Raw genomic sequence first — 20,285 nt, forward strand, 5'->3', positions numbered from 1 at the left:
TCAAAAAGGCAGGTGTCAAACATATTCAAGTCAGCGGCTGCCAGCAGGACAATTATCACTGACCATGAGCTCCTGGAAAGAAACCAAATCACCAAGTGTGAAAGACTTGATTGACTTGTGCCAGTCCACATAGGGGGAGGAATCAGAGAGCCAGGGAGGGGCGTGTCCTCTGGACACAGAGGGGAGGTGCCTCGACTAGGGCGTGGTCTGCTGCCGAGGAGGAAGCGCCGGTTCCACGTGAGCCGCGCCGCTCCCGGAAGCTGGCACACGTGTCTGGTGGAACGGGGTCATGTTAACACACGATCACCCCCAATCCTCAAAACCTCGTCCCCTCCCCGTGGCCCTTTTGACTGCAAGCAAGCTGGTAGAAAATGGTATTCGTGGAGAAAATGAGCAAAAAAAAGATTTTTCTCCCCTTTATGCAAGTTCAGAAAGGCTGATGTGTCCTCAGTTTCTGGAGGAAATGAAATGTGAGGAAGTTTACATTTCTCGGGCCACCTCTTTGGACTCGTCCCATTCACAGTGTCATGCTTCCCTTTCTAGAAACAGCAGCTGGTGTGTCTCTGTGCACATGAGTATTGCTGCTCTCAGGCATGGTGTGATGTTGCTGTTGTTGTTTAAATAATCCTCACCCAAGAATATGTTAATTGGTTTTTTAAAATTTTATTTATTTATTTTTAGGGAGGGAAGGGAGGGAGATAGAGAGAGAGAGAGAAACATCAATGTGCGGTTGCTGGGGGTCATGGCCTGCAACCCAGGCATGTACCCTGACTGGGAATCAAACCTGCGACGCTTTGGTTGGCAGCTCCCGCTCAATCCACTGAGCTACACCAGCCAGAGTTATGTTTATTGGTTTGAGAGAGAGGAAGAGAAACATGGATGTGAGGGAGAAACATCCTTCGGTTGCCTCCTGTATGTGCCCTGACCGGGGACAGCACCCGCAACTTTTTGGTGCATGGGGCCGCAGTCCAACCAACCAGCCCACCCGGCCAGGGTGTGATGTCGTCTCTTTTGCCGGGCAACCTTCTCCCCTCTCCCTTGTACCATCATCATCCAGCTAAAATCGATTCCACTTCAAAGACTCAGTTCAAATACTACCTCCAAAACACCTGATCTGCACCCCAAGGCTGTATATATACCTCTGCTGGTTTTACTTGCTTGTGTCTTGGTAACCCACCCCCTCTGCCAGCACTGGGTCTTATCTATACTTATGTTCATAGGGGCTCTGGCCACTCCTGGCACCTAAATGAGCAGCCAGGAAATCGTTCGTAAATGAATGAACAAATGAAAGATTACAGCAGGTGTTACTGGTAGGTTTACTCAGTGACACGGTTGGACTGATGCCTTGGAAGGCAGCCCTGTGGAGGGCCCTTGAAGTGGAAAGACACCAGAATCAGAAGCAAGAGGAATCAGAGGCCTAAAAACAAAACAAAACAAAACAGCCCAGACAAGTGGTCATGAGGGCCTGGATTCCAGAGATTCGGGGCCAAAATAAATATTGGAAAATACAGCTTCTTGTGTTCACAAAAACACTTAACACTTCGCGAAGCTCTCTTTCTCACTGGTGAACATGCGCAAAAATAAAACGCTGCTGTCCCTCTCTAAAATGTTACTCCCTTCGTCAGAGTGAAAGGCAAAGCTCGTCACAGCGAGCCTCCGGGGCTGTGTGAAAAAGAACCTCTCCTGCCGAGTAGTTACAGACTGTCTGCCAAGGAGACAGTCTGGCTGATCTGCAAGCTGGGCCGTCACTGGACACTTCCCACCTGCTACGCGCAGTCACCTGACGAGCCTTCGCCCCCTGTCAGTTCTCTGCTGACGGCCACACAATAGCGTCACCTGTTCATGACATTTTCTTCTCCCTCCCTCGACCTCTGTGACACTGTCCTACTACGTGCGGTTTAGTTCTTTGACTGCTTCCTTTCGGTCCCCTTTGCTAGCGCGTCCTCCCCCATCCACACCAGAAGCAAACCAACACAAACCAAGCCAGTCCTCCCAGCTTGTCTGCGAGGCCAGTCCTTCTCTTACTCCATGGGACCAGTGTCATTTCCGTTCCCGCCCTTCACCGTAACCTCTGCGGGTGGCCTCGTCAGGAGCCTGGCCTCATTAATTCCGTATTTCTAGACTCTCTTTATTAAAAAATCTAGCTCTTCAGTGGGCACTTCAAATTTAACAAATCAAACACTGAATCCATCTTATTCCTGTTGGTCCCCAGGTCCACTCCTCCTCTTGCGGTCTTCATTTTGGTTCTGATGTGGCATGGCGACCTCTCCAGCTCTTCAGATTCAAAACTTGGATGCCATCTTGGGTCTCATCTTCCCTCCCACCATCCACACGTAATCACATGTCAACCGTCCACTGAATGGGCCTCTGGGCGGCAGTGCCCTTCCACTGCCATGACCTCCCACTGAGGACGTTGTGATGACAACCTGAAGTGTCCCTCTGCCTCCAGTCAGACCACGTACTGCTTCCCCGTCATGACCCAACTCTCCTAAAAAACACACAAAACAAAACAAAACAAAAGCCCCTTCATTTGGCTATACCTTGCACACAGAATAAAATTCAGATTTTGAGGGGTTTTACAATCTGGAGGTAATCTGTTCATACTTCTTCCCAATGAGCCCTTTTTTTTTTTTTAGGACAAAGTGAGCGATCAAAATGAACATCTCCCTCATTTCTCCCACAGCCCTTTCTGAGCACAAAGGTCACCTCCTCACACTCTGCGTTTGTCTGTCCTTTGTGTCTGTGTGGTCCTCTTGGGCGCTAGCGAGCCTCTGGTGGGCTAGTCCTTATCTCTCCACTGTGCTCCGCACAGCGCCTTTAGTGTAACAACACAAATGTTACCCCCCTCCACGGATGTTTGTCGAGTAAAACTGGTTGTTTATAGACCTTGCTCCCGTTCACATTTCCATGCAGACTTCAAGGATGACCCGGGGTCCAGTTATGATGTAAGGCTCCCGAGTCCCACTGCTGTCCTTCTGTTTGCTTAGAGATGCTCAGTGCTTCACGTTCACTCCTGCGCACCCAGGCTGCTTGCTGGGAAACCTACACGGACCACCCCACTGGAGCTACTCCAACTCCCGGACCCTTGCCTTCCCAGTTTCTCACCAAAATCTGCACATTCCAGAGATGGACTTTAGAGTTCTGTTTCTCCATTTTCTAGATCAAGAGAGTAAGGTCCAGGAAGGGGGCATGGATTGCCCAAGTTCATGTGAGTACATTAGTGGTATCTCTGAGACAGACCTTCCGTCTCCTGACTCCGTGTCCATTGCTCTTTCTTTCACACTTTGCTGCCATCCTGGACCTCAACGTCTTCAGCCTCAGGCTGCTGGTGAAGTCTGGCAAGGACCTGCTGCTAACTCTGCTCAGTAAGCATCTTTCTCCTAGCAACAGTTACCAGTGCTCTGACTCACAATGATGGATACTGGAGAGGGTTCACATTAGTACCCTCCTGCAATTATGTTGGTCTCATCGCTTTTCTTAGTTCCTGAATTCCCAGCTCAGGGAGAGGCGGTGTCTATGCTGAGCTGTGGAAAGCCTGCGCATTTCCTGCAATGTGCTTTCTCAGGACTGTGCAGGTAGCGCCATCCACTGTCTAACACAGTCCTCCTGCCCTCCACGGAAACCATGGCAGCAGAACTCCGCAGGCATCCACTGCAGCTTTACAACTTCCTGGGGGAAGAGTTCAGTTCATGAATGTGTTGTAATTTCTGTGAAGGGTGTCTGAAGTCCTTAAAAGCATTCATGAATGAGCCTTTTCAATACCACTTGGATGGAAGTCAGGAACTTCACCATTGAAACTGAGCGGTAATGAAATTCACTAGCCGCCACACAAGAGATGTATGAATACCCTGACGCACAACAAAAGCCAGCTGGATCAGCCAAGGGCAGTTGCTTCCACTAAATGCATTTACCTGAATAGGAACTTGAATGGTTTTCAAGCAACGACACTGTGTGCTTCCAAAGTGCCATGTGTTCTCGATTTACACCATAGAGCTAAGAGTCTAAATTTAAAATGTAATCTATTTTGGTATTACAGTCATGTTTTGGGGCTAAATCACCGGGACTGGATGATCTGAGGAAGCATGGCATTTTTGGGGGGGGGTGTGGAAAGTGGGAGCACTGAAAGCTTACCTTTTCTGCAAGCTTTGAGCACAGAATTACAGGTCTCTGATGCGTAAGGAACGTCACAGCATCCCTAATGCAAGCATCTGTTTTATAGGGGAAGAACTGACCCCTGGTGACCTGATAACATAGGAATCTTCGGTTCTATTTTGTGGAATTTGTTCTACTCTAAGAACAGGAATTACTGAGGTAGGAACCTGGGCACTAAATTCTAATTGTTGTATTATTAGGACTAATTGTGTACACTCAGCCCTGACAGACATAAAGGCTCTGGACTTCATCTACATGCCGTCAATTTATTTTTATCCCATTTTCTGCCATACAAAGTGGACAGCCATTTTAGGGTTCTTTAGGCAAGTATATGAGTGTCTACAGTGCTTTGGGCTAACATTAAAATAATTCCTTCTTTGGTTTTTACTTTTTAGAAAAATAGTATAAATGAACTTCAAGAGTCTTCTCAAAGCCCCTTAAATTTCTTCATTTAAAAATTGGGATAAGACACACTTTCTAGATGACACTGTGACTATCCAATTGGACAAAGTATAGAAACATACATTAAAAAATACAAAGTGCTTTATAAAAGAAGGGGTAATTCTGTTTACAGTATGTACACATCCCATTCCATTTATTCCTTCAGCAAATATTTATTAAGCACTATGTGCCGGGTCCTATGCTAGACACCTATGGACATAAAGTGGTGTTAAATGACATCCGACTTCCAGGAATTTACAACAAAATCTGTACCTGATCCTGGCAACTGTGCACCCCCACCTCCCAATAAAACAAAACAAAACACTGGGCAAGTTTCCTTGTCATATTCTGTCATAGCACTTTGTACTTCTTTCCTTCCTTTCCATTAGCAGTTACATAGGTTGTTCGTTTCAGTTAAATAGTTGAGTAATTAATTAACTGCTTCTAGAATTTTAGCTCCATGGGAACAAGCATTTAATCTTTCTTGTTCTCTGCTTTATGCTCCATGCCTCGCCTGTCTGGAATAGAAACGACGAGCAGCACAGTTGTTGAATGGGTGGATGAGTGAATGAATGGAAAATCAAATGCAGGTCGACAGAGAGCATAAGTGTGTACCACAGCACGGCGCGCGCTGTGTTAGGCGTGCATGGCACCGCGGCAATTTGTAGGTGGAGCATTTCAAGCTAACCTTGACGGAGAAGAAATTAATCTTCGCAAACTCGGACACTTGCATGACTCCGTCCCCCACTGGCCTGCCACTGGTTTAACAGGGATTATTTCTGAAATATCAGGGCCGTGCCAACAGCAAGGCATCAATAAGACTGGTCAAATGACAAAGGCCGAGGTGGACAACATCCAATGAGACGCTCTTTAGCTAAAAGCCACAACGAATAAAAGCGCTCGATCCCGGGCGGAGGCGCAAAAGCCCGACTGAAGTCGCTCAGAGGCTTCCACGTCTGCGGCACCCGCCGACAGCCGCTGGTCACGTGACTCGGGTCGCGGCCGCCGGGGCCGTTCTGCGCACGCGCAGTGCGGTGGAGCGGCGGACCCGCGTGCGCTGACAGCTTCCGGTTTGGTTTCCCCGCCCCTCCGTGGCTGAAGCTGTCGGGGCCGGGCCGTGGCGGCCGAGGGGTGGCGGGGGGCAGGGCGTGGTCAGGTGAGGTGAGTGCACCAGCAGGGCTCCCCGGAGCCATGGCCTGCTCCATTGTCCAGTTCTGCTACTTCCAGGACCTCCAGGCCGCCCGCGACTTCCTCTTCCCTCACCTGCGGGAGGAGACCCCCATCGGCGCCCTGCGGAGGGACCCCAGTAAGTGCCCCCCAGCTTCGCCGCTCCCTTTCCCGGCGGGTTCGGGTCTCCGTCCGGCTCCGCCGCCTCCGCCCGGGGGACTTCTGCTTCCCCCCACGCCTTCCAGCGATGATGCCCTGCCGTCCTCATCCTGTAGCCCCCTCCGCGCTGGCCGAGTCGGTGTCGCCTTCCTGTCGCCCCAGCTTTCTCCTAAACACCTCGCCCTCCGGCCAGAGACTGCGTCCTGCTTCCTCTTGTCGCTGCCCACTCCTAGCTCTGTCCCCGCGTCTCTCCCCGTCTCCCTTTCCTTCCCACCCGGTGTTGCCTGTTCCGCGATCGCCTCTCCTCCCCGGGGAGTCCTTGCCAGCTGTCGGCGGGCGCTGCACCCTGATATTGGCCTTCACCCCGGCTCCTCCATTCCTGGGTCTGTGGCTTTCGGCTGCATGCCCTTCCCAAAGGGTTTGTTGTTGCCCACAGCTCTTTTCGCCCATTCCCTTCCCCTGCCCCCCCTTCAGATTTAGAGAGTAGATGGCTGATAGACAAGCGAGTGACTCCTAAGGTGGTGACTTCAGCGGCTCCTAAAACAGGGTAATAACGTGTCAGGAGGTGAGCGAGAAATCTACAGCAAGAACTAAGGTGACACGAAACGTGTCATTTACGTGTAAATTACAGTAACGCGGCCATGAAAAGTTCTGGTGTTTCATTGAGGTGAGAAGCCTTCCACCTATTATTATCATCAAAGAGTGTGAAGCCTTGGCCCACGGAGTATAAAATCCTGAGTCCGGTTTATCAGATCCTGCCTAGTTCCTCAGAATTTCTCACGGGTCTCCTACGGAAAGAAAGGGTGTGTGTGTGTTTTGTGTTCGCTTTTTTCCTATTTCCGATCTGAAGCACATTTAGCCTTGTAGTGCCGCGTTGTTACTTTGGGCTCTGCTGGACTGGTGATAAACTGCCCACTACATAAGTTCCTCCCTGTTTCTTAAATTTAGAAGCTATCAAATCAAAGCTATCTGTAAGTATTTCCTCTAGTGCTACAAATCAAGTAAGATCGGTGGTCTCTGCCCTCTACGAGCCTATAATTTACTGGGACAAATACAGTAGCAGCTACTGTGCGATGCGACCGAGATATGTACATATATAGATATGCATACTGCATATTTACACACAAATATGCTAGGGCATACTTCCTGGAGGTGGTGCTACTTAAGCCTGCCTCCGGAGTGCCAGTGAAATGAATAAGGGAGAGGTGACAACGTGTGCGGAGGAAGGGGGGCCTGGCCTGGCATGTTATTGAGAGACCTGAGAAAACCTGAAAGAGAAGAACAGGGAGCTGGATCATGAGAAACCTTGTGAGAGCAGAGGGGTGCCCCTGAGGCACCTGAAGCCGAGAAATGACACGGTCAGATGGGAACTCCGTGCGGTCAGTAAAGTTTTTGAGTTGCTACTGTGTGCTTTGACAGCTGTGTGCAGGAGAGGTGGGGACGCAGGTAAATGGGATGGGAGACAATTGCATTAATCCATGCGAGAAGAGATGGGAGCTTGAACTAGAATAGGCTGAGCAGTACTTGAAAGGCAGGGCTAGATTAGAGCGCTGTTAGGGAGGTAGAGCCTGCAGGACCTAGGGGTGATGGGGTGATGGGGGCTGTTACAGCTGGTGAGTGAGAGGGGGTTAAGGATGCCTCTGGGCTTCTGATCTGAGCAAGGGTATGGAGAGAGAGAGAGAATGAAGCAGATAGGTTTTAGACCTTTTGCATGTTAAATGTTTGTAGTATGTCCAAGTGGGGGGGTCCAGTCGAACACCAGATAAAGGGCCTGAAACTTAATAAGGATTCCTGGGCCAGAGATGTTAATTTGAGAGTTACCAGCAAAAGGTGTCAAATCAGTTTGAAGGATTATGTGTACAGTCATGCCTCGTGCATTGTTGTGTGACCATCATCAAGGGCTCCTGCACAGACCCAGATGGCACAGCCTGCTACTGTAATTGTGTGCCACACTTTTATACGACTGGCAGTAAAGGGAGTTTGTTTACTCAAACTTGGGAGTAATGCACTGTGCTGTGACATTAAGATGGCTACAGAGTTGCTAGGCAATGGGAATGCTCCAGCTCTGTCATCGTCTTATGGGACCACCATCATATATGAGGTCCGTCATTGACGGAAACAACTTTTGCGGTGAGTGACTGCATAGTGACATGAACTGAGTAGCGAAGTGTTAAGAGCCAAGTGGAGGTCAATTGGAAGAAGAATGAGAAAGAGTTACAGAGGAAAACCAGGTGAGCGTCTCGCCCCAGCAGCTGAGGCAGGAGAGACTTTGACAAAAGACAAGAGTGGCCAGTGGTGGCAAATGCAGCAGAAGTCAGCTAAGATGAGGACAGAAATGTGCTCATGGGTTTTGGGGAGGTGGAAGTGACTGGGAGCTCAGAGCAGTTCCGGTGGAACGGTGGGCGCACAAAGCACATTCACAGCGTTTTGTGGAGTTAGTGTAGTTGACTGTTTCAAGGATCCAGGTTGTGAAGGATAGTAAATGCGGGACTCTAGACAGGGGATGCAGAGAAAAGGAACACACTTTGTGTGTCTCTGCTCTCCGCTGGCCATTGGCACCGTCTTCTTACAGGTCTTCTTGTGTCCACTCTTGGTTTCTTGTAATTCGTTCCCAAAAGCCGTCAGAGCGAGCTCTTAAAGACCTAGATAGTGTAGATCTCAGCATTCCCGTCTTTATAACTCTCTGTGCTTGCAAGTGCGCTTCATATAAAATCCAAAATTCTTGCCTGGCTTACAAGACTCTTGAGGCCCTGCCTCCTGCCGCTTCCGGCACTGCATGCTCCTCTCCCTTATTTCTTATGCTTCAGACATACCTTGTGTTGTCAAACCAGCCAAGCTCATTTGCACCTGAGGTCTTTGTCCTTGCCCTTGTGTCTGCCGTGGATGCTGTCTGCAGGTCTGGGCATGCCAGCTGCACCTTGTCCTGCAGGTCTCAACTCAGACCTCAGCGTCTCAGGGAGGCCTTTCCCACCATCTGATCTAAAGTAGTCACTCTCGCCTCCTTGGGCCTCATCTGTTCCTCTCTATCATATCCTCTTGTTTATTTTCATCACTGTGTCTGTTGTCCAGTATGGCAATCTCCACCACATCGGGCTGGCGAGCCCTTGAAATGTGGCAAATACTACTGAGGAAAAGAATTTTTAATTGTACTTAATTTAAATAGCCTAATGTGGCCAATGGCTACCATGTTGTATGGCACAGTTAGAGGTGCTAAAATTTAGGCGCATACTGATTGAATAGTTGTCCAAGGTCACACAGAGAAGGGTAGCCTTAGGATGTGAACTCAATGCAGGCGTTGGGATATAATCACACCCCACACATCTAGGCTGATTTGCAATATGCCTATGAGTTTGCAAATATTCAATTTATTACTCTTTTAAATCAAGTTCTTAGGTTTATGTTTGTTGGTATTATTGTGGCTACCATCAATTCAGGTAGAAAATAAATAGAGAAAGAACCTCTTAATGAGTAAGCCCCTTTGCCAAACCTATATTTTTACAGTGAAAACAGTGCTTTAATGTACAGATAAAAGTCAGTAAAATAGCTTGACCCGCTATAGATAGTTCACTTGGAATTCTCGGATTCCAAGGCCATGGATAGCTTACTTGGAATTCTAGGAATGGCTGGGGCCGTGGATTCCAGTGGGCACTCCTTTTGCAAAACATCAGGTGTTGTAAAGAGCTCTTTATCAGAATTTGTGGCAGCTGTATGTTGTTTTTCTCAGTTATCTGCTTCTAACATAATTACAGTAAGTCAAGAAAAAAGACAGATTTTAATACTGAAAGCTTTATGATTTTTTTCCAGTTCATATCTCTTTTGCAGAAGAATTTTTGACCTGGTAATAAAAATCTGTATTACATTAGAATAGCATTCTTTGCAGGAAATGGAGTGGGAAATGGAAGGAGAAATAAGATGTTATAAAATTACTCTTAGAGAAGATCATCATATTTCTTAATGAATGTGGGTGGTGTCATTTCCTGATAGTATTCAGAATCCACTAAGTTTAAAAGGATGCTATAAATGTATATTAAATTGTCTGTGTTTAAAGTATATAAGAAATTACATCTCTTATGCAAAGGATACATACTAGGGAAGAACTCTTTGGGGGTATCTGTAAGCAAAAAGTTTGAAGACATTCTTTTATTGGACTCAGGCATTCCCAACCTTTTTTTTTTTTTTTTGCATCATAGCATACATAAAAAAATGAGAATGGACCCTGAATAGTGAAAATAATTTTGAAAAAGAATAAAAATGTTGGGGACTCATACTTCTTGATCTCAAAACATATTGCAAAGCTACAGTAATCAAACTTGTATGGTGCTGGCATAAAGACAGACAAATAGACCAGTGGAATAGAATAGAAGGCTCAGAAGCAAACCCTTGCATATGTGGTCAAAGGATCTTTGACAGGAATACCAGACCACTCAGTGGAGAAAACTGCACGTCCATGTACAAAGGAATGAAGTTGGACCCTTACCATACACCATGTACAATAATTAACTCAAAATGGTATTCCTTTCCATGGTATGTATGCCAATGTACATAGATACTTGTCATCATTTTATGTCATCTTCTTTGACTTTTGCTCTTCTAATAAATGAAAAGGTGGTTCTCATGTGGTATTAAGATCATTATCAAACTTCATCTGTATTTTTTTTAAAGCAGAAAGTAATAGCAAGGTTAAGCTGGTATTGGAAGAATTTAGTTTAAGGAAAGATTTCTTGTAGGGACAGAATATTAAAATGGATTTAATAAGGAAGGTGTCAGATTGGCTTCTTTAGAATATGCAGACATTAGCTTTAGCTGGCAGTGTTCACATACCTTCAGCTACCTTTCATAGTGGCCCGCCTTCCCTCACCTTATTAGCTATGCATGTCTATGTCTGTGGTTTTGGATATAATAAATCAACTTAAGAAGTTGTAGGAAACAATTATAAGAAATGTATAAGTTCTTTGTAATTACATCCTATATTATTGCCCTTAGAAAACAAAATAGCGGAAAGTGGCATAGGCATATTAAATTTCTTGAAGTCCATATATTATTTTGTTTTATTGTTTTTTGTCATGTCAGAAGATTTCTTAGGTTTATTTGGGCGGGGGAACCTCTTCAGTAACCCTCTTGGAGCAGGAGGGTATGCTGAAAGATGTTTTCAGTTCTGTCACTCTGTGGATTGGCTGTCAGGACCTGTGTCCTGACGTGATGGAGGAGGTCACTTCTTTGGCAACACTCATCATTGAAAAGGGACCTTAAAGATCTCTTCTGATTTACTCATGGGAATTTGAAAGAGTTAAACCCCTGCTGCTGAAAATGGGATAGCTTCCTCATTTTAGATTGCGATGTATTTTTAATGTGGTGAAAGGAATATGCTATTTATGTATGAAATTTATTTTCCCATTTCCATCTCCCTAGTAATAGAAAAAGATGAGTAATTCTGAGGCATAGGAAATTAAGCAGCAGATTCTCTATTATTTAGTCTTTTTTTTTTTAACTTTGTATTGCTATGTGATACTTTTTCTTGCTTTGGCCAAGAAGACCCAACTAAATTTTGTCGGGTACCCTGAATTATTTAAAAGTCATAGCTTCTAGAGGTTCTTCCTCTTTATAGAAACAAGTACATTATCTCTGTTTTTTTCTTGTCTCAGAAGGAAGGAAATGAATTTGCTTCTGTGCTAATAAGATCTTTTATTCAGCCACAGAGATTAAATTAAGTTTTCCTTTTCCTAACATTTAATGATTTCAGTTTCTCATTTAGTTCTTGATCTTGACATACTCATATTGGAAAAGGCAAATACCGTCAAATTAATTGCCCACTTCTAGAATTCAATTTCCTTTCTAGCTTCAGGTTCTTCTTAGATGAGAAATATATACTCAGTTTATGAGGACAGACTGTTCAAAAGCAAATCAAAATAATGTATTTTTGGAATTAAATAGAGCTATGGAAAGCAGAAGTTGAATTTCTTATTGAAGTTTTTGTTGGTAGAATAATTCATTCATTGGGAATAACCCTAAAAAAGATATCTGCAGCTTTTTTTGATGGTCCAACTAAATGTATTTTCTCAGTGGTTTGAAGGTTTCCATGAGTATATCATTTATCAAGTGAGAGACTGAACATTTTGTTTTCTACTAGTACAGTCTAATCTCTTCAGAGAAAAAATTCTCTCCAGAGGGAGTTGTAGCTACATTTTATATTTTGAAGTCATTTGTTTCATTCATTCATTTGGGCAAAACATTTGACACGATAAAGTTTAGAACAAAGGTCTATGTTTATGTTACCAGTTATTCTAGACAGTTCAAACTAGTCTTCTTTAGTGATGGGCATTAAAATGTTAAGGATTGAAAAGTCAAATTATTTGTCAGCGAAGAGGTAGTTGCTTTTCGTTAAGTTGGGTAGAGACCAGCCTATGAACTTTATTTAGATGGAGAGCAGGTGTGATTCAAGATGTGGTATGACCCAAGAAGTAAGGGGGATTTCTGCAAAGGAGGTAGACTAACAGAAAACTTAAAGTGGACATTCTTCTTGAACGACTCCAATCAAATCTTCAATGCAGTCCTTGGTTTTCTGTGAGTTTTAAGGAAAGATGGCTATGAATGTGAAAAGAATAGATTTGAGAGGAAGCTCACCCCTCAAGGAGGGTTGCCCCGCACCCAAATTAAAGACTCATAACTAAGCAGAAATATGTAATTCCCTGGAAATGCCTTTTTTCCCCCAGTAGGTGGTACAGGAAATGAGGGGGGAAGGCCCAGTTACCACATGAGCCTCGGAAGTATCTTCTGCCCCGTCCAGACACCGTCCCGGCATAATATTGTTGTAAAACGCCAGCTCCCAAAGCAGCATCTGCCGGTGCATTGGAGCGTGGAAGTCCCATGACGAGGCTGCATTCTCACGATCTGTTTTTACATTCCCCTAATAGCCAATGTTTTCTGTTTTTAAGCTGTTTTTTGTATAACCCGTTGTATTCACTACTGGCAAAAAGAGTATTTGCACAATAGAGTACAGACGCCATGGAAGACTGCTGTGGACATGCTCCACCCCCCCCACCCCAGCCCCCGTAAAGGGGTATAGTGTTGGTTTGGGAACTTGGCGTTCTTTGTTCTTTCTAGCCAGCCAAAAGATTTGGTTGTTGAGAGTCACATTTAATTGAGTGATGATTTACGTTGAAAAATAGCTACCGATGTCTACTAGCTAATGTCTAATAAAGTTGCCATTCGTGTAAAGAGTTTTATTCAGGCAGTCTTTCCTTCTGGCAGCTTTTCTGTGAAGGACGGTGGTCTCCATTCAGTTTCACTATTGGTGCTTTTCACTTGGTCATTGGCCAAGGTTGTGGATAAGCGAAACAATGAGTTTATAACGTACAGGATGTGTGTACACAAAAAAACAGAGTTTGCATGGTTTGGAGGCAAAAGAAATAACCTTGGTAAAATGCTGGCCTTCTGACACTTTCTTCACAGCCAAAAATAGCTGTCAGGCAGCAGCCTGCGAAACAGCGTCAAATGATTTTCAGCAGAAGTCAGGAGGCTGCAGAAATTATATCATTGGCGCTGCATAGAAGTAGCCACAGGGTAGTGCAGTTTGCAGGGTTTTTTTAAACGTTTCCCATTTTTAAGATGACTAGATTTTGGAATGCATTTTCTTACAGAATTACAAAGAGATTTAGGATTCCACACCAAGCTTCAAAGCATCTTGAACCTACCCGAGTAATAGTTCTGTTTCACCTTCCTGTAACCTCTGTTTGCACACCACCACGGCTTCTTTGGAAAATGCGCTCCCGTGGCAGCAGGAGAGGCCTAAGAATTCTTTCCCTCTCCTCAATAGAAACCCCCAGTCAGGGGCACTGAGCAATGGCCAAGCTGTCATCAACACAAATGCCTTGCATAAAGAAAGCATTTCCCAAGGTCTTCCTCTTCCTGACCATTTGGGACTGTGGCATAAAGGGAGACTGGTTCTCTGCAGGGGCAGGAAGTCCGAATTGCTGCTGTCTTCTGTTTGATCGTATAAGTCATGTGTGAATTGAGTCAGGGAATTTTTATACCGATATGGAGGAGAAATAACACATTTTCTATGGTTTTGTTTTGTGCTGCACTCAAGAGAGGTTATGTACACAAACTAAGCTCTTTGAAGGCCTATTTGCTTTTGTATCTCCAGCACTTAGCACAGTGCCCAAGACAGGAAAGATGCAGGGTTTTTTGAATGAACGAATGGATGAATGGATGAGTGAATAAATGGACGGGTGGATGGGTTAATGAATGAATGAATAGCCAGCCTTCATGACGTGCTGTAAATTCTGCATGGTTTTCAGAGATTGTGGTGATTTGATAAATACATTATCCTTACAGCAATTTTAAAGTTGAATGGTGGCTTTTAGAGTGATGGCCTTTTATAGTTCATTGGCTTTCTCATAGGAGCCCCGGTGTGTTTTCTAGAACTGTAAATGGGGTGGCCTGTTTGCCCTCAGTCCCACGATGAGGCAGTTGTTTGTGGTGCAGTGGAAAAATTAGCAGAATAAAGAGATTGCCTAACTGAATTAGATTGCCAAAGAACAAACTGTAATTTTCCAAGTCACACAAAAAAAATTTCCCAATCTCAAGAGCAAGGAAATGTTTCATTTTAAAATAACAAGTGTTCTTCCTTTTGACCTTCCTTTTGACCTTACCTGCAAGGCCCACCGTTTCCTGCCTGCATCTCCATCAGCCACAGGAGGAGTGAGCGTAGCGGACAGGCATGGGCTCTGGAACTTGGGCCCCCCGGACTCGAACCCGCTCTGCCACCTGGTCCTCTGTGGCCCTGGTCGAGTTTTGTGAGCTCAGTGATGTTTCCTCACTTGGAAAGGGGGAGACACAGGACCCTTGCCGTGCCCAAGTGAGCTACAGCCTGGGAAGCACCTGGGGCGCAGAAGCGCTGCACACACGTGGTCGTGTGATCACCCTCTGTGCGCGTTGTGTCTTTTTGCCTCTCTGCCTTTGCTCACGTCGTCCTTTTTCTTTAGTATATTTGAGGAGTTCCCAGCCCCTTTTTAAAGTCTCAGTGTGAGATGCTTCCTCACCGTGTTTCTTCATCTCTCTCACTGCCTCATCTGCGTCCCCAGAGTAGTCGATGGCCGTAGTCACCAGGCACCACAATTGCGTGTCCCTCCCCTACGCACTCGGCACGTTCCTTATGGAGCGTGCTTGTGTTTGTCTCTGCTCCCGCCGCACGCATGTGGTGTTAATGGAACACGTGTTCGGTGGTTTGATGGACGTGTGTATGGGAGTCTTCTGTAAGTTGTACAGTGTTACCACATGGTCGTGCTCTGTTGGGGCCTGCCACTGACCTTGGCATGTAAGGAAGTAGTTGTTTGGTGTTTGAATACCGAAGATGTTTAAGAGAATGCATTACTGTGGAGCCAGCTGAACAGTGGCTCCAGATCCTAGACTGACGTTTCTTTATCATCTGTATCTAATTGATTTTAGTAGCTTGTAAAACCTTGTGCATCTGAAAGATCTTTTCCTTCCTTTCTACTGTAGGCGTCCTAGGTATCAGGTTCAGTCCCACCATTTTAGTTGATTCTCACACTACCTCCCACCAAGATTTTAAAACTGATTGGTTTAAATATAATATTTTACTTATATTCTGTAGTATCTTAATGGCTAAATCTTGATGACTAGCATGGCAAGCTCACGTGTCAGGCACCCAGGACTTTAGTATGCTGATTCAAATCCTCTTCCAACCCTACTAGATGGAGGTGCAGTTGTGTTACACGCTTTTATGGCGAGAGAACTACAGCTTACAGCTGTGGGGTCACTCGCTCTAGGTCACAGCGCTGGTAGATGCTGGGTCCAGGCTGTGAACTCAGGCCATCGGCATCTGGGGCCTGGACTTGCAGTTCCTTCAACTGCCTGCTCTTCTCACATTTTACTTGAACTTTATCTGTTTTTTTTTTCTTAACTTAATTTGAGGTGATATAGCTAAAGTCGCTAATGTTTGACTCAGAGTAGATGATCAAAAACATGATAGTTTTTCTTTCTTCTTTCTGATGTGATACCATAAGAGATAAATTCAGAAATGTTGTATAAAAACAAGGAACATGAGCAATGCAGGGAGTCATACTCTCCAAACCTGTACGGACTTTTACTTCTTTGTCACAGTGCTTGTTGGACGTCTCATTTTAATCCACAAAAATATTCTCGTGTGTAAGAAGTCACAGAATATCGGAAAAAGGGGGAGAGTAGTAGATCTGCCTCATTTCAATGTTCGGTTTTCTTTTTCATCGAGACCTTGTCTTATCAAAAAACGACTCACTTTTTAAGACGTCTGTGTGAAATTTTAAGTGTTCTTGTCACTATGTATATTTAATTTGTCTAATGTCTTAACTAACAAATATTTGTCATTTTGAGATTTTTTTAAGTCACCTTTGCAGTTTGATTTAAACGTGGATAACCTTGATGCCCAATATCTTAAGATCCAAATAACTCACACAGTTCCACTGTGACTTAGATTTGGAAATCCAGGTAGATGTTTCCTGATTATTATTATATGAGCAATATCCCGATACAGTGTATTTTACCATTATTTTCTTCCTTAACATCAGCATTATATTTGTATAATGTTTATTGTGTATCAGGGGTAGGCTTTATTATGTTTAGAGAACACGTTTTAAAATGCTTTAAGCTCTCTGTTTCATGGAAGTACTTTTTATCTTTTTAAAAAACAGGTAAATCAGCGAACTGGGAGGACGATGGCTGGGGAGCGTGGGAGGAGACTGAGCCCCAGGAACCTGTGAGTCTTCCTAAATGTGTGCTTGCTCTCCGGGAGCGGCGCTCTCCTTTCGCAACGACGGTGACACATTTCAGTGTCAGGCTGACATTTTAAAATCTTTGTCAAGGGCATTTTTGTGCTTACTGAACAGCACTAAGTAGATACCTGTTGTTGCTACTGTGGTCATGAGCAACTCCAAAGGCATAGCCAGCTCCAGAGACACAACAGGAACCCGAGTAAATTTTGGCAGATGCATGAGATGCAGAGGTACATGCTGTAGTCAAGGTAACAGGTGTAGCCACCTAATCAGAATAGAAACAGTCGGCGAACTCAACGCCTGCTTTGCCTGCGAGCCGCACTGACAGGTCTCGTCCACACGAGAGGGGAGGCCGGTGCTGGAAGAGGTGAAATGTCTCGAAGTCAATTTCTGGTTGCGTTGTGACCGGAAAGGGACCAGGACCGAGGCGGACCTGCCCCAGCACGGTCTGGAATGTGTGGGCTCTTGACTTTGTGCGGGAAAGATTTCCTGACGTGAGTTCGGGTGATTTTGGGAGTAAGTTTATTAAAGCTGGGGACAGTGAAACGAAGGAAGGGCTTACGATGGAAGAGGCGAGATTGCAGCGACGGTAGTGAGTCCCGGCAGGGCTGCCTGGCCCTTCAGAAGGAAAGCCAAAGGGGGGAGAAGTGAGCCACCCTGGACCACGGGGACTCAGGAAACAAGTTAGGAGGCGAAAGGAGGCCCTTGGAGTCAGGTTCGGGGGTCAGCCCGGGACGAGCTGCCAGTACCCGCCGCTCCCTTAAGTCTCCTGGGAACACGTAGAGCTCAGGAGCACTAGAGCAAAGATACACGGCCAAGGAAGGAGTGGGGGAAAGGCACAGGCCTGCTCCAGGGAGAGGGCGCAGTGAAGGAGTCCTTTGTCTTGAGGGTTCTTACCTATTTTCTAAAGACAGGAGTTTTAGGGGACATCTCAATCAGAATATTCATCAGCTTTTTAGGTGTGCCTATTGATATGCTGATGCATCCAAATGAGCATAGAGAGGAATCAGGTCATTCTCTGGTCAGCTTCACCTTCAACAATGCCACCTGAAAGGGCCTGTCCCCAGGCCCAGGGGTCCGCCCCAGCACAGTGGGGAATGTGTAAGCCATTTGCTCCTCAGTGTCCTTGGTTAGAGAAGAGAAGACCTTGCCATTTGTTTTCTGGCTGTAGTTTTCCTCCTTTTGTGTCAAAGAAGTCTCCTGGCATCTTCCTAACCTGCCTCAGCGTCAAGGTGCTGCAGCGTAAAAACGGGTGTGGGTTCCCCACCAGTCCCCACTGGCCCGTGGTTGTGATGGCCAGCGGAGGAGAGGAACTGTTTCTCTGCTAACCTGGCTTAGAGGGTGTGGTGCTGGGGGGCTTCAGCAGGGCTGCGGTGGTGTGGTGAGGAACCCTGGTGGGGGGCGGCTCACTGCCCCTGCCCGCTGACCCGGAGGCCGGCCGGCCGCTGCCGAGTCCAGCAGAAAACTGTAAAAACCTCAGGGTGGTTTTTATTCCCACAAGTTTGTAGGTTTGGAGTGTTGTAATTTTGTTTGACGTGAACTTCTTACAAGTAATGAATTTGTTTTTTTAAATGATGCATGTGTATTACGGAAAATTCAGGTATTAGAGAAAAATAAAGAGCTAAGAGAAAAAACTAGAAGTATGTACAGGGGCGGGCAAAAGCAGGTTTTGCAATTGTGAGCTGAAACATAGAGTGTTTCCTTGTATCATTGTTAATTAGCGCATTATTTGTCGTCTGCTGTGAACCGACTTCTGCCAGCCCCTGCCTGCAGTGCGCTGCCCTTTGTGCTGGGAAGGGGGCAGGCTGTAGATGCGTGTCCTGTGTGAGCAGGAGGGTCTGCAAGTACACGCCGGGACCCACTGCCTGCGCTGTCTCCCGAGGGGGCAGCTGGGCGGCTGGAGTACAGGACTGGGAGAGGATCTCCTGGCAGCACCTTTGTAGAGCTGTCGATTTTGTTGACCGTGGGAATTCACCTGCACAGTGAGTGGATTTTCATTTGAAAAAATGAAAAACCTTTCAGGTCAAATTTATCAAATAATTCACAGACCCTACAACCGTAATTCTCGGACGGTTCTTTCTTGCTGTCTAGCTGCAGACCCCCTAGCCATTTCTCCAGAATGGGATTTTTACGAAATCGTTTAATACTGAATTGTTCTGGAGTGATCCCCATGCGATATTCTTTTAATGTCTTTCTAGTTTGTACTTGTTTACACTAAAGTTTTTGCATCGGTATTCAAAGCTATTCGTAGTGGATACTTTGTTGGTCATGTTTGACACGTTTTCATAAGGAATATTATGGAGACTTTATAAAAGATTTGGGAAAATTTCTTTTCCCCTTTTCCTTTCCCCTCGCAGTTTAAGGCAGACAAGCTGAAATGAGAAACTCTCAATATTTTCGCATGTACAGTCACTGTAGTTGTACCCACAGGAAGAAGAAGGAAATACTTGCAAGACACAGAAAACTTCCTGGCTTCAAGACTGTGTTTTATCCTTATCTCCAACCAATGATCTCATGGTTATAGCCCGGGAGCAAAAAGCTGTATTTCTAGTGCGTGAGTATCTATTGTTTCCCAGTGGCCTTAATGTTAATGCACTGACTACAACAGAAAATGTATTGGAAGGAAAACAGTGTTATTTATTTCTATCACATGCCTTATATGGTGGCATTCTATAGCTTATTTTCTGTAGTTTATTTTCTATATTGTATAAACTTTTTATTTCCTTTTTTGTATTTCTTTCTCTTTTTTTTCCTTTTCTGTCTTTTTTTTTTTTCTTGGCTGCAGACACTGGAGCCATCTCTTTGTGGCACTTCAGAGCCAGTGCTGGACAGACGCCGCCTCAAATTGAGGTTTTGGGTTTACACAGGGCATGCAAACCTCACTGATCACAATGAGAGCATACAGTAACTGGCTATGAAACGGTCTTGTAAAGTGAATTTAGCCTCCAGTGACCTAAATCTAACCTTTTATAAATAAAATAGGTGGGGGTACATAAGAATGAATAATTTTATTATATGGATTAAATTGGAAGGAGAGACTAAGGGTAGAGTTTTATAAAAATCTTAAAAATTTCAAAACTTTATTTTACGTTTAAGATCCAAATCTGTAATACAGAACTATTAAATTTTGTGCTCATCATTCTAAAGAGAAAGAGTCAAATTTATAAATTGCTGTTCTAGTATACTAATAGTTAACGTCATTTTATATGATAACTTAATTTTTTCAGCAAAATGGAAATATGGTGATAAAGGGAAGGAAGAAATGCAGTTTGCTGTTGGTTGGAGTGGCTCTTTACACGTTGAAGAAGGGTGGGTACCAGTCAGCTGTCTCGTCTCTGCGTGTGTGGAATGTGTGTGTGGAAGCGTCTGCCTTGTGAGTCAGTCTGCTGAGGAGTTTCATCTTTTGGAAGGTGAACAAATGTTCATTCCGCACCTTGATTTTACTCATCATGTGATTAAGAAAAAAAGCAGCTGTTTGGAGAGGATTTAAAGAAACACTCAGAGAAAATATTATAATATCCTTCCTACATTTCGTCTGTTTCTCTGTTTCCCATTACTAATTTTATTCAGCCAGAAATTCAAGGGCAGTAAGTATCT

General features: G+C 45.0%; 1 protein-coding gene across 1 annotated transcript in view; it reads left to right on the forward strand.

The window, feature by feature from the left end:
• The first annotated feature begins 5,662 nt into the window (after positions 1 to 5,662).
• RAB3GAP2 (RAB3 GTPase activating non-catalytic protein subunit 2) overlaps positions 5,663 to 20,285 on the forward strand; it is a 51,942-nt gene continuing 37,319 nt past the window's right edge. The window contains exons 1-4 of the mRNA XM_045860151.1: positions 5,663 to 5,899; positions 16,608 to 16,672; positions 19,119 to 19,242; positions 19,916 to 19,997. Coding sequence (XP_045716107.1) covers positions 5,785 to 5,899; positions 16,608 to 16,672; positions 19,119 to 19,242; positions 19,916 to 19,997 — 386 coding nt within the window. The 5' untranslated portion in view covers positions 5,663 to 5,784. The remainder of the gene's footprint in view (positions 5,900 to 16,607; positions 16,673 to 19,118; positions 19,243 to 19,915; positions 19,998 to 20,285) is intronic.

The sequence above is a fragment of the Phyllostomus hastatus genome, unplaced genomic scaffold (genome assembly GCF_019186645.2).
Source record: "Phyllostomus hastatus isolate PE091 unplaced genomic scaffold, TTU_PhHast_1.1 phas_contig_148, whole genome shotgun sequence".
Classification (NCBI taxonomy): domain Eukaryota; kingdom Metazoa; phylum Chordata; class Mammalia; order Chiroptera; family Phyllostomidae; genus Phyllostomus; species Phyllostomus hastatus.